This window comes from Cnephaeus nilssonii (genome assembly GCF_951640355.1).
Source record: "Cnephaeus nilssonii genome assembly, chromosome: 10".
In the NCBI taxonomy this organism is placed as follows: Eukaryota; Metazoa; Chordata; class Mammalia; order Chiroptera; family Vespertilionidae; genus Cnephaeus; species Cnephaeus nilssonii.
Window position 1 is genome coordinate 19,738,089 of NC_137081.1, and position 15,238 is coordinate 19,753,326.

The 15,238-nt window shown below is 40.6% G+C and overlaps 1 protein-coding gene across 3 annotated transcripts in view; it reads right to left on the reverse strand.

Moving 5' to 3' along the window:
• Window positions 1–2,321: 2,321 nt before the first annotated feature.
• The window catches only part of LOC307106267 (peroxisomal trans-2-enoyl-CoA reductase-like), a 42,642-nt gene continuing 29,725 nt past the window's right edge, over window positions 2,322–15,238 (reverse strand). For 2 of the 3 annotated variants that reach the window (XM_079782605.1, XM_079782606.1), the window contains one exon: window positions 7,885–8,049. In XM_079782605.1, the coding sequence (XP_079638731.1) occupies window positions 7,964–8,049 (86 nt within the window). In that variant the 3' untranslated portion in view covers window positions 7,885–7,963. Of the gene's footprint in view, window positions 2,367–3,921; window positions 4,013–7,884; window positions 8,050–15,238 lie in introns of those variants that run through there. The other variant, XR_013814099.1, reaches the window with a different exon arrangement.

Genomic DNA, 15,238 nt, shown 5'->3' on the forward strand with positions numbered 1-15,238 from the left:
CAGGAATGAAAGGAAGAAGCAACCTTTACCAGATTCCAGATCTGATCCATTTCAGCCAGGCTGCGTAAACCCATGAGTCCTTGAAGGGTGCATGCTTGCTGAGAGAACGCATTCTAGGTGTGTGTTTGAGAACCTATCCTCCAGCTCATTCCTTATGCAGGGGGGCGAGCCTGCTGAGGATGGGGGAAATTTCTCATCCGTGTTTGGGTGCCCAGTCATAGTGATTCTTTATTCAGATTCTCCTTCTTATTGTTCATCTGGCCTGGTTCAGAGTGAGATCACACCTGGACTGGCCTGGAGAGACTTTGCCTAAGAACTTGGCAGATCCAGGGGTCTTGTCAGGTGCTGTGGTCTAACAATCCAGGCAGGATGCTATTTCTAAGTCTGTTATCAGAGTACTGTATTTTCTTCTGCTGACCATTAACATCATGGAAAAGCAAACAAATACCATTACTCTTTGGTTGGCCCCAGCACCTAATCACAAAGCAAACTGGAAATGATGAGAGTGCACTCAGACATCTTCCTTCCTCTTCCTCCATCCCCGGCCCTTCTCAGACCTCCTTTGAGACACACTTGCCCCTCAATCTTTGTTGCTGACAGATTTGAATCTATGCTCATTACCAAAGGGAAGAAAGCTCTTCCTCTTTCCATTTGCTAGATGGTTTACCTAGGAGTCACATCTACTATTAAGTCAGGTACGTGGTTATGCCCACATTTTTAAGAATGACACTGTCACCTCCATAACGAAGAATTAAATTTACATAGTAAAGTTCAAAGTTTTCTTGCAGAAAAATTAACTCCTGGTGCTTTAATCCCAGCAACAAAATATTTATTTTAATAAGAAGAGAAATAATGACTTGGTTCTGAGGAATTTCTTTTATTCCAGAAAATTTCAGGCTCTCTTCACAAGGAACACTTGAAGTTTCTCTTAAGAATACTATTATGAAGATATAATTTTGTGTGGTTTGTGACTGGGTTGCACCTGTGGCTTCATGGAGCTCAGCCTGGGCGGGTCCGTGTGCGCCTGGCTGCACCACAGCCCCTGTGTGGTGGCTGAGTGGACTGGGAGAGGGGCTCTGTGGTCCTCCAGTGAAAAGCTGGCTGCACTGGCTTCAAGCCAGTGTTGACTGCCTAGGATGACAGGAGCCAGTCCTCAGCAACAAGAAAGTGGCAGCATGAGCAATCAGAAAGTTGTTTTCCACAGTCCAAGAGAGCCCATGCTGAAGAGACATGGGGTCTCTTTGAGAGGACTTTTGTTAAAAATAAAGAGGCATGTCTCCTCTGCCTCTGACCTCAGTCAGGGTTTGAGAGTCTAATCCCATAAGGCCTGAGGGCCCAGCGGTAGTTCTGCTGCTCAGAGGCTTTCTGTTTCCAGATTTCAACTCTGGCCCCTGATGGAGCCATCTCGCCTCAGGGCAGCCACGCCAAGCTGCACTGACTGCTCCCCTGGTGAATCAAGTGCGGCCGTTCCCTGCACTCTGCATCACTACCCGCTTTGTCCTGGGGAAAAAGGCATCCTCAAGGCCCTGATCCTTCCACACTCCCACCCTGTCATACCCCATTAGCACTGACTCCCTTCATCTTCTGAGATTCTTTCTCACCCATCTTCCCGCCCTTCCCCTGCCCCATCTGCATGGTAACTTCACTTTCTCCCTTCTGCAAAGCAGCTGCTGGCTCAGACTGACAGGGCCCTGTGGGATTCTCAACATTCAGACTCACAGGCTCTCCATGCAGAAGGAGTGTCAATGAGGCCTCTGGCTCCATCCCACCTTGAAGTAAGAGCCCGGTTTACATAAATAAAACATATATATTGATTTCAGAGAGGAAGGGAGAGGAAGAGAGAGGTATCAATGATGAGAGGGAATCATTGATTGGCTGTCTCCTGCCCGTTGGACCGAGCCCACAACCCAGGCATGTGCCCTTGACTGGAATCTAACCTGGGACCCTTCCGTCCACAGGCCGATGCTCTATCCACTAAGCCAAACTGGTTAGGGCAAAAATACAGATTCTTGAGTCACAACCCAAGCCTCAAATCTGAATCCTACACTCTCCAGGTGGCTCGTGCTACTGGCCACAGATGCCAGCACCATCTGCTACCTCACATTGTGGGGTTGCCGGTGGTGTTGGAATGAGGAGTATATAGATTAACAGAAAAGCAAAAAATTGAAAGCAAAATCAGGGCAGATGAAAAATGCATCCACTCACCACACAAAGAGGTATCTCTCAGAGAGCTCCCAACCTGTTGGGAAAATAGTGGTCTTTTCAGCCAGTTTCAACAAGATCTCTCGAGCTTTCCTTGTGTTTTTAGAGTCACTGATGGTGCTGAGTTTCGTCACTGACAACAGAGTCTGTTTCCTTTTGAAAACCTAAGGTAAACAAAAAAGTACCTGTCAAGTAAAGTAGTCACAGGAAGGGACTGCCCTGCAGCACAGGCCCTGCAGGAGGTGGAGGGACCCGGATGTGGATTCTGAACAAGCATGGGAAAACTGAAGCCAAAGGCACTGCTCCGTGGGCTGCTTTCCAGCTCAGGGTGACCTGCTGGTGGTGTGTTTCATTAAAATTTGTTTGATCCCTAGCCAGTTTGGCTCAGTGGATAGAACGCTGGCCTGCGGACTGAAGACTTCTGGGCTCAGTGGTCAAGGGCACACCCCGGGTTGTGGGCTCAATCCCTGGTTGGAGGCGTGCAGGAGGCAGCCAATCAATGATTCTCTCTCATCATTGATGTTTCTATCTCTCTCTCCCTCTCCCTTCCTCTCTGAAATCAATAAAAGTGTATATTTTTAAAATTCGTTTGATATTTATTCTTGTTTAATTTTCTTTTGTTAACTTTTTCTGCAGAGTTAAGCCGCACATGCTCATCCGCTGACTGCTTGTTTCCCTTGTTTTGGTGTGAAACCCTCCTCCCACACCCTACTTTTCCTCTCCTCCCCCAGCCCCAGAATTCCAACCTGCCTTTGCTGCTTGGAAGCCAAAAGGTGGTCACTCCCAGGTCCCTCCTGCTCCAAGTCCACATTCCCTTCCCTGAAGCAATATGATTGGCTGCTTAAAATTACTTACCAAAGGTAGAGAAGACTCATAGATTTAAACCTGCCTGGAGTAAATGACATTTTAAAAAAGGAGACTATTAAGTCCCACCAATACTTAGTGAGTAAAGTCCACTTGGGCAGAAGTCCATCCCATCCCACTGTATCCCAAGTAAAGCAATAGAGGCTAGCAATTTGGTACCCCACTTTTAAAAAGTTATGATGCCAAGCTGACATGTTCCCTTTCAAAGCAGAAGGACTGAAGACTTCAAAGGTGATATATTCACTTTTAACCATTAAAATTAGCTTATTTTATAATGTGAAGGCCATGGTTATTGTATTGCAACCCTGCAGAATTCAGAAAAACCTATACCCAATATCTCCTCAAACGCCACAGGGATTTTCCCCAACTTTGAAGCTTTTCTGCCTTTTAGTGCTTCTGAAAGTTTACACTGAATTTTGCTGTACTCTTAAAAAAAAAATAAGGTTGCCTACAAACAATATCTCCCAATCTGCCTCACCTCATAGAAGCTATTACTAATTGGCCAATCACTCCCATCTAATTCAATCGATGCACAACTCCAAAAAAATAAGTAGTACCCATATGATTCCACTGCTCTGTGCAACTTGATACTGAGGACAGATGGAGGAACACATGGCAAAACATGTCCTCAAGACCCGGGCCGGTGATAATAAAAGTGACAGATGTTTATGCTGGAGGAGACAGGAGGACAGGATTGGGCGGCGGGGGGGGGGGGGGGGCGGGGGGGAATTCATGCACAGTAGTCTTCAGTTGTCAATTACTGACACTCCTTGCACAAAAACCCTCGTGAAGAAAGTGAAGAGGAATGATCACCACTGCTTATTTTTACCATTTCATAATCACGTACAGACTCACCTAAACCTTCTAAAGCGTGTTTCCATCTGTTTCTCACTTCCCTTCGAATCTGTCGCAGGGTGTAGATATCATAGTTGAGTTTTTGCCACTCCTGTAGGAGAATAAAAATTCACTGTTATTTTCACTCTGTGGCCTCTATCTAATTCCCAAACTTAAGCTGTTTAAACATGTGTATCTCCTCTTCACTCATCTTTGAAGTATATCTAATAGAAGAGAAGAGTCGATAGGAAAACACTGGCTACCATTTCTGGAGAATCTACTTCGTAACAGGAGATATGACACATTTCATTAATTATCCTAATTAAACCCTTCAAATTACCTACTCTCTCAACTTCAATGATCTCACCTGTAAAGTGGGGATAACAAATGTGAATATACATTTAATGTTGTAAAGGTAAAGGTATATCAAAGCACAATGCACGCACATGGTGTGCACCAAGAAAATCCATGTATTATTAAAGCCATTTTATAGATGAAGAATCTGAGACCCAAAGAAGTTCACTGCAAATCCAATATCGCCCAGTTAATAAGTATCAGAATTGGTATTTGAATCCAGGTTTGACTCCTCAGTTTATTAGAAAAATGACATACAAAGAATGTATGTCATCCTTTATTATAGTGATAAAGTAGAGCTAGGATTCCCAAGTTTCTTGATTCCTAGCCAATGTTTCCCTTATCATATCTCAGCATCACTTTCTTTCATTTCCATTCCCATGATAGAATGAATCTTTCAAGCACTGAGCAGAACTATTATAAGGTTATCATTCTGAAAACTTCAGTCTTGTGGGTCATAGGCCATCATGTTGACACCAAAATTGAACTTGAATCTTTCAGAAGCATTAGACTCTTTACTTTACTAAGCATTTCTCTTAAATGCCATTGAAATTGTTTTTAAGGGGCTCTATCTATATGGAACAGTCATTTTATAAAATACACCTTTTTCTCTTAGCAAAACCACATAACTATCTAGCACAGCTTAAAAGAACATCATTCTAAAAGGCTCAATTTCAGACTCAAGTTTTATGATAGTTTGACTCCTCTCAATGATGCTATTATTTTCCCACGAGGCTCCTTTCAAGGTTTGCCTTGCTCACTGCTAATCAACTTTCAACTGGTTAAGAGAAATCAATTTAACTGCCATTTAAAACATTAAAGATACCACTTGGGAAAAGGAAACTAGCAAAATAAAGTGTGTTTTGTTATAACTTCATTTTAGATCTCTATCTGAAGATATGCCAGCATGAGCTCATGGATTTTAGCTGTTTATTGAAAGTCAGGAAGTGGGACATTTGAATACCCTTTCCTGGTCCTATTATTTATTTATTTATGTATTTATTTATTTATTTATCAATCAAAGGCACACACACACTTGCATGTACTCCAGAGTGGTGATTGGAATCAGGGATAAAATCTGTGGCCCTAGAAGAGAGTAAGATTAACTGAATCATCTCAGAAATATGCAACCCTGACCTCATCTTTATCATCATGTTAAAGCACACCTGTATAATCCCCTAGAGACTGTTTAAGTCATAGGGGGAAACTCATGTATTATGGTTTTCATTGGATGGGCCTATTGTACTAAATTGGCCATTCAGCATTCAGCATCTTGGAAGCAATATTTATTAACAACTGACTCTTGGCAAGTTCATAACCTCACTTGTCTCAGGGCCTCATGTGCAATGCAGGGATAGTTATGCTACCTACCTCATGTGCTTATTGTGAGGATCAAATGAGTTCATGCAAACCCGGAAAACGGAGTTTGGTGCCTATCCTCCTCCACATAGTGTGGACACAATAGAGAAACAATCCTCCAACACTCGGCATGATTTCTATTACGAGGACTGAGGACATTATAGATTGCAGGATGCAGAATCTCATTTGTGAGGATCCCCAGAAGAAAAATTTCTCTGCTCTTGGCATCAGGTACAATTTTACTTTTCCAGGAAATTAGTTCATTTTTCTGGACATTGTGAATTTTGTAAATGATCAATTTCCACACTTACATAAAAATGTGGAGTCATTTCATGAAAAACTTAGAGGTATTTTGAATCATCAAAATTTTCGACTATGCTTCTGTCTTCATTCATGTTTGTTCTTATCTTCTAGTGTGTGCTATCTCGCTATTTTTCAGGTGAGTTGCAATAAGTCCTTTTTAATAAAAAGAAGAGTATAAATAAATAAAAATATTTCACAGAGCAGCACTGTGCTTATTCTCAGTGACACTGACCCTCCTCCTTGCTGGATGAAATGAAAAGTAGTTAAATTCTAAGTCATAGTGACTAAGAGCCTCACACAATCAATCCTGAGATATAGTCACACAACCTTAAATTTTGTAACAAATCACTAGGTGGCTTCATTAACTTGCGATTAGAGGTCTGCTAATTTTTCTTTGAGCTTCTTAGGCTGATGCCTGAGACCAAATCTCTATTTTTCGGAGACGCATTCATCATTGGGTAATCCAGGCTTCAGACTTTAAAAAAATAAAAATCTTTCTCTTCCTGCTGTCCATCTACCAGTTTTGTGGATTTGTTTGCTATTCCTGAATACCAACACTGAATGTTACACAAATTCATTCAGTTGCAGCATCTGTGACTCTGATAAAGTGTTTGATGGAGAAGCAATAATAGGACATTTACAAATTGCTAAGGATGGACCCGCACATGATATGTGCTTGTTTAGATTAGTGGTATGAAACCATGCATTTCCTATATCCATATTATTACTATCCTCTTTTGACAGACTAGTCATGGGTAATCATATGAAAGTAACTGGAAGTTTTGTGCAAAATTTAAAGTCTTGATACAAGTAGAAGCTTGGGTAGGGTTTTACTTAAGAATTGAGTTTTGGTAAAATAAATAGTAAGAGAAGAATTTTAATTCCTCTTTAACACCTGACCCCAAAGAACAGAACCTAAAGTGACAAATGAAAAATAGTGATGTATGAAATCTGCCCACAACTTAAGAAACTAATTCATTTATTCCCTGGTGCCAGAAAAAAACAAGCCTTGTGATGTCCTTCTACAATTTTTAAATTGTAACAAGTTGTTTTTAGACAAATGTGACAATGGATCTGGGCCCTTTAGTTTTCCTTTTGCCAGATGACACTGAGCTTTGTCAGGAGAGGGCGATGGAGAGACACTGTAGGAGGTGAAGGCTTTCCTCTCCAGACTCCAGTCTGCAGGCCTTGGTGGTGGTGCAGGGCAGCCAGCAGCAGCAGTGTCCCTGGCACCTCCCTCAGGTAGTTGTGCAGCAGAGCCTCTGATGTGACACCTCCCGTGAAGTTTCCCCTGGCACCCTAGATGGTGGATATTCTCGGGCAAGTTCCAGAGGGCACATTTCCAGCAAGTTCCACCAGCAGAACACCACAGTGACTGCCCAGCCATCAAGTGGGCCAGCCTGTGCCCTCCCAACAAGGTTTGGATGTCAGCTGGGAGGTGGGTGTGGGGAGTAGGGTTCTTCATCTCAGTCCCAGTAGATTAGTAGCTGTTCCTGGTAACAGCTATTTCCATGTTCTTTAAAGTCCTCTTTACTTCCTACTAACCAAGCTTTGGCGTTAAGAAGGTTTATAGAAATTCGACTTCATGAAAACAAACCACACATTGATAGTTACCATAAAGCTTTATTGGTCCAAAAGTATTTTCCAGGTAAAATGAGTCACTATTTAACTCCAGTTGTTGGAATCACAGTGGTGTTGCAATTTAGATTTATTACAATTAAACCTTTTAGGAGATCATGATATCTCTATTATTAATTAGAAAGTATTCCACTCCTCAAATACCTTTCTTAGAATTAAAAGTATAATCATAAAGTATGTTAATTTCCATTCTTAATTTTTTTTTAAAAAACCTACCGGTTAAATGGTATTAGTTGGGACTTAAAAATGCATTTATTTCAGGAATAGTTCTGCATGGCCGAAATTGAAAACATTCAAAAAACACAAAGTGATTTTTCTATACAAATTACATGCTCCTATAAAGTACAAAAATGCATTCTTAAGATGTTAAGGCATTCTGGGACAAAAGTCACCTCCTTCTTTCTTTAGTTTAGAGATTGGCTTTAAGCTGTAAAGACTCTTTCATCCTTTTGACAACAGAAAGGTCCCCTGTTCCCTCCGGCCAGTTGTCATGATCTGTTAAGTAAGTGGAAAACCTCATGTCACTTGCAAATCTATTAACCTTACAAGTCCTCCCAGTTTCCACCAAACCCTCTTGTTATTTTCCCTGGTTCACCCCTTTTCTCAGAAAGAAAAAAGAAATTATTAGGACAAGTAGCACAGGTTTTGAGAAAATCCTGGGTTTGAGTCCCAGCTCTGCCACTTACTAGCTTTTCAGAATTGGGAGAAGTTCCTCTTTCAGAACCTGGGTTTTCTCATCTATTAAAGTGGATAACCACATCTATCTTTTCAAGTTGTGAGAATTAAATGTGACACCCTATGTACAGCACTTGGCATACTGTAGACATTCAATAAATATTACTTCCTTAATGATGATGATTTTAAAACAGTGTGCTTACTTAGTACCAGGCACATTTAGCTGCCTCCCCAGCATCCAGTCCCTCATCTACTCTAATTGCCTGTTTACACTTACAATTCCAAGAGGTTCTGCGGAAGTGACCACACTTAGACCACTGACTGATGACTGACTGATCTAAGTCAACCAATACACTCCATTCCCCTGACCCTGGTTATTGGCTAGGGATGGTCATTTGCATAAACTGGTCCAAAGCAGAGTGGACCTCAGAATTTTGTTAGCAATGTTGAAAGTCATTCCCCTCCCCCCTCTCTCCCTGTCCAGATGGATGTGAAAAAAGAAGCATGAAGCTATAGGAGCAGCAGGCAGTCATCCTGCAACCAGAAGAGTTAGTCTTAAAGACAACACCATAGAAGCAAAAACATAGTAAGAGCAAAAAAATGTCCTTGGTGAGACCACTGAGCGCCTGAGTCACGTCTCACCTGCTTCTCAGTTATTCAAGGCAACAAATTCTTTTTTTGGCTCAAGCCAGCTTGAGTTGCACCTGAAAGCATCCCATCTGACCCAGGGCTTTAAATGTACATTATCTAACTTGATCCTCCCAACAGCTTACAAAATTAATACTATAAGTGAACCCAACTGATGGATGTGAAGGCTTACAGATATTAATTTTCCCAAGGTCATGTAGCTAATAAGAGTATAGCTGAAAAAAAGCGAAAAAATGGCGAAGGAATAGAGTCGTGTTTGGAGTCTGGTCCTGGGGCGGAGAGTGGGAGCAGCGGAGGTTCGCAGGGGGAGTGTATGTTGGCAAGCCAAGGGACAGCTAAACTCCAGGAGAAGGCGGGGGAGTGCTGGGCAGGGGTCCCCTGACCGTGCAGCACCCACAGGGGCTGGTTCCCCTCCCGGAGCTGCGGGCTCACCGGGCGCCTCGCCATCTTGCAAGGAAAGGAGGATTTTATTGGAAACCTGACTTTCCGCAACAACTGCAAACACTGAACAGCTGCGAGCACCAGAACACCGGTCCCCTATCGGCGCAAACATTCGGATTCAAAGGAACTCTTCACTGCACCACGGAAAGGTCAGATTTCGCCTGAAATAAGGTGTGGTTTCTAATCCCTGTGGTGGGAGGGAAGCGCTCGAGCCACAGGACTGGCAGGAACCGGGAGGTCTGTGCCTAGAAAAATCGGCGGCAGTTGGAGCTGCCGTGATCCGTAAATGTGGAAGGGGGTCCTCTGAGCTGCTAACAGAAGTGTCCTCTTAAAAGCAACTCATTTTAATCTGACGAGGAGGGTCAGACTAAGAATTTTCAAAGGAGGGCAGGCTCCTTAGTCTGGCGCACAGACCCACTGTCCGCACACTTGGGCTCTTTCCGACTCTGATTACTAAGCCCAATACATAGGAAAACCCAGGTGGAAAAACCCTGAAAGACTGCAGGGGGAAGTTGTTTTTTCGGAACCTGGGGAGCAGAGCTGGGTGTGACCATCGGAGAGGCAGCTCTGAGGCGCACACCTCCACAAACCGGTAGTGAGTGCCATAGAGAGGAAAAAAAAAAAAAAAAGCTAGAGAGCCCCGGAAGTCAATTCAGAAACACTGCCACCCAGGGGCTGAAACGCTAATTGTCTCTGGTGTAATCAAAAATAAATACGAGAAATTAAGACACGGCCAGCTTAAAAAGCAGGACTGGCTTACAACACTGAGGAGCAGAGGAACGAAGCTGAACTGAAATACTGCCCAGACTGGGAAACAGGCATACCAAACAGAATAATAGAGGAAGTGAATGACAGCCGCTACTGCACATTTTAGTCTTCCTATTTTTTAATTTTAAATTCTTTTTTCAATTTTTTTAATTTTTTTATTCTAATTTTTTTATTTTCATTTTTTGCATCTTTTACTTAAGAAACTAAATTTTTTTCTTTTTCCCCACTCGATTTTCACCTTTTTAATTATTACATTTTTATTTTCAATCAGCATTACTATTACTATTATTGTACTTTTTTTTTTTTTTAATGTCATTTGATTTTCTCTTTCTTTATTTTGGGATTAGTGTCCTACATTCTATTTGCATCTTTCCCTTACCCTATCTCAATGCTAACATTATGCCATCACTCTCCTCCTAACCTTTCCCCTTTTGGTCTCCTGTTTATCTTAACCCTTTCTGGCTTTAGATTTTCCCTACTTTTTCAGTTGACCCTCTGCTAAAATTTCACCCTACTTATATATCTAATTCCCAACCCCCTGCTCCAAATCCATACATACCTCTCTCTACGCTACCTTAAAAAAATTATTTTTCTCTCTGGCCTTTTGTTGTTGTTTGCTTGAATGTTGATTAGATTGAATTTTTATGCTTTTTTATGAGATTGTTTTGATTATTCTTTTTGTTTGTTTGGTTGGTTCTTTTGTTTGCTTTGTTTTTGTTTGTTTTTACTTTTGTCTTCCCTTGCCTCACTTGATATTATTTGGTGTTGCAGTTTGTATTAATCTCCAGGCTCGTGTTGCTGGAATTTGCTGGGATTAGTGGTTGTTCTAGTGGAGTTTACTCCCCATATATATATAGTTTGTTCCCATTTTCTCTCTTAGTATTGTTCTTGTCTCTCTTACTTTTTTTTTCTTTTCTTTTTTTTTTTTCTGCTCTTTTCCCAAGTTCAGATTCACACTCTTTATTTTTTTTTTCTCTCCCTCTTCCACTCCTATTCCCTAATTTGTCTTTCTCTGGTGGTTACCTTTATTGGAGGTTATTAATATCGTGAATACAATTCTGTTCAGTGCCTTGTGTGTTGTGCCTGGTTGTGTTGTATTTTGTACCTTTAAATCAACGCCGGAGAGAGAGAACTATATAACCAGACATCCGGAGAAGAGAGACCATGGGGAGACAAAGAAATAGCCCCCATAGGAAAGAGAAGCAGGCATCACCAGAAAAGGAAGTAAACGAATTAGAGGCAAACAACCTATCAGAGAAAGAATTCAGAGAAATGGTCATAAAGTGGCTGAAAAGGATGGAAGACAAATTCGACAATATGAGTAAGAACCAAGAGGAAATGAAGAAGAACCAAGAAGAAATGAAAAATGACATCACTGCTGTAAAGAACTCAATAGAAAGCATCAAGAGTAGACTAGAAGAAGCAGAGGACCGCATAAGTGAGCTAGAAGACAAGATGGAAAAAAATACCCAATTACAACAGCTTCTAGAAACAAAAATTAGAAAGCATGAGGAGAGCCTAAGGGAACTTCGGGACAACACAAAACAAAACAACATCAGGATAATAGGGGTACCAGAAGGAAAGGAAACGGAGCAAGGAATAGAAAACCTGTTTGAAGAAATAATAACAGAAAACTTCCCTGATATAGGGAAGAAAAAACCCACACAAATCCAAGAAGCTCACAGAGTTCCAAGCAAAATGAACCCCAAAAGACCGACGCCAAGGCACATTATAATTAAGTTGGCAAACAACAACGACAAAGTAAGAATCTTAAAAGCAGCCAGAGAGAGACAGAAAGTTACATACAAAGGAACCCCCATCAGACTAGCAACTGATTTCTCAACAGAAACTCATCAGGCCAGAAGGGAATGGAATGAAATATACAAAGTCATGCAAAGGAAGGGTCTCAATCCAAGAATACTGTACCCAGCAAGGCTATCAATCAAAATTGAAGGTGAAATCAGGAGCTTCACAGACAAAAAAGGGCTAAGGGAGTTTATTACCACCAAACCAGCAATGAAAGAAATGCTAAAGGGTCTGCTGTAAAAAAAAAAGAAAAGAAAGAAATAGGAAGCAAAGAAGGAACACAGGGGTATAGAATAAAAATGGTGACAAATAAGTACCTATCAATAATAACTTTAAATGTAAATGGATTGAATGCCCCAATCAAAAGACACAGGGTAACAGATTGGATAAGAAAACAAAACCCATATATCTGCTGTCTACAGGAAACCCACCTCAAAAAAAAGATGCACACAGACTGAAGGTGAAGGGATGGAAAAAGGTTTTCCAGGCAAATGGAAATGAAAAAAAGCTGGGGTAGCAATACTTATATCTGACAAATTAGATCTCAAAGTGAAGGACATAACAAGAGATAATGAAGGCCACTTCATAATACTAAAGGGAGAAATCCAACAAGAAGAAATAACTCTGGTAAACATATATGCACCCAATACAGGAGCACCAAGATACATTAAAAAACTCCTGGAAGATATCAAAGGAGAGATTGACAGCAATACAATCATAGTAGGATACTTCAATACCCCACTATCACCATTGGACAAATCCTCTAAACAAAAAATCAGCAAAGAAACATCAATCCTAAATGACTCACTAGACCAGATGGAATTAATCGACATCTTCAGAACATTTCACCCCAAAACCACAGAATATACATTCTTCTCCAGTGCACATGGGTCATTTTCAAAGATAGACCATATGTTAGGACATAGGCAAAGTCTCTCCAAATTCAAGAAAATAGAAATCATATCAAGTATCTTCTCAGATCACAGTGGCATAAAACTGGAAATCAACTACAATAAAAACAACCCAAAGAAATCAAACACATGGAGACTAAACAGCATGCTATTAAATCATGACTGGGTTACCAAAGACATCAAGGAAGAAATAAAAAACATCATGGCAACAAATGACAATGAAAACACAACAATCCAAAATCTATGGGACACAGCGAAAGCAGTCCTGAGAGGGAAGTTCATAGCTCTACAAGCCTACTGCAAAAAACAAAAAACAATGGTAATAAATTACCTAACCCAACAACTCAAAGAGTTAGAGAGAGAGCAACAAGAAAAGCCCAGTGTAAGCAGAAGGAAAGAAATAATAAAGATCAGAGCGGAGATAAACGACATAGAGACCAAAGAAACAATACAAAAGATCAACAAAACCAAGAGCTGGTTCTTTGAAAGGATAAACAAGATTGGTGAACCTCTAGCCAGGCTCACCAAGAAGCAATGAGAGAGGACCCAAATAAACAAAATCAGAAATGAAAGAGGTGAAATAACAACAGACCCCGACGAAATACAAAGGATTGTTACAAAATACTACGAACAACTCTATTCCAACAAACTGGACAACCTGGAGGAAATGGACATATTCCTAGACAAATACAACCTTCCAAAACTCAATCAGGAAGAATCTAAACAGCTCAACAGGCCAGTAACTATGGAAGAAATTGAAGCAGTCATCAAAAAGCTACTGGCAAACAAAAGCCCGGGGCCAGACGGCTTCACAGGAGAGTTTTACCAAACTTTCAAGGAAGAACTAAAACCTATCCTCCTCAGACTATTCCAAAAAATTCAAGAGGAAGGAACAGTTCCAGGCTCCTTCTATGAAGCCAGCATCACCCTAATACCAAAATCAGATAAAGACAACACAATGAAAGAGAATTACAGACCAATATCCCTCATGAACATAGATGCCAAAATCCTCAACAAAATCCTAGCAAATCGGCTCCAGCAATACATCAGAAAGATCATACATCATGACCAAGTAGGATTTATCCCAGGAATGCAAGGATGGTACAATATCCGCAAATCAATAAATGTGATACATCACATAAACAAATTGAGATATAAAAATCACATAGTCATATCAATAGATGCAGAAAAAGCATTTGACAAAATCCAACACCCTTTCTTGATAAAAACTCTGAACAAGGTGGGAATAGAAGGATCATACCTCAACATGATAAAAGCTATATATGATAAACCCACAGCAAACATCATACTCAATGGGCAAAAACTAAAACCATTTCCCCTAAGAACAGGAACAAGACAGGGATGCCCACTCTCACCACTCCTGTTTGACATAGTACTGGAAGTATTAGCTATCGCAATTAGGCAAGAAGAAGAAATAAGAGGCATCCAAATTGGAAAAGAAGAAGTGAAGCTGTCCTTATTTGTAGATGACATGATATTGTACATAAAAACCCAAAAGATTCCATCAAAAATCTAATAGACTTAATAAATGAATTCGGCAATGTAGCAGGATACAAAATTAACGCCAAGAAATCTATGGCATTTCTATACACCAATAGTGAAATTACAGAAAGAGAGACTAAAAAAGCAATCCCATTTACCATCGCACCAACAAAATTATGATACCTAGGAATAAACTTAACTAAGGAGGTAAAAGACCTATACGCGGAAAACTACAGGACACTGAAAAAAGAGATAGAGGAAGACGTAAACAGATGGAAGAACATACCATGTTCATGGATTGGTAGAATCAACATCATTAAAATGTCCATACTACCCAAAGCAATCTACAGATTCAATGCACTCCCCATCAAAATACCAACAGCATATTTCACAGACCTAGAAAGAACTCTCCAAAAATTCATCTGGAATAAAAAAAGACCCCAAATAGCCACAGCAATCCTGAAAAAGAAGAATAAAGTAGGAGGGATCTCAATACCAGATTTCAAGCTGTATTACAAAGCTACTGTTCTAAAAACAGCCTGGTACTGGCACAGAACAGACATATAGATCAATGGAACAGAATAGAGAATCCAGATATCGACCCAAACCACTATGCTCAATTAATATTTGACAAAGGAGGCATGAACATACAATGGAGTCAAGACAGTCTCTTCAATAAATGGCGTTGGGAAATTTGGACACACACATGCAAAAAAATGAAACTAGATCACCAACTTACACCATACACAAAAATAAACTCAAAATGGATACAGGACTTAAACATAAGACGGGAAACCATAAAAATACTAGAGCAATCCACAGGCAACAAAATCTCAGACATATGCCAAAAGAACTTCTTCACTGACACTGCCCCTAGGGCAATGGAAGCTAAAGAGAAAATTAACAAATGGGACTACATCAAAATAAAAAGC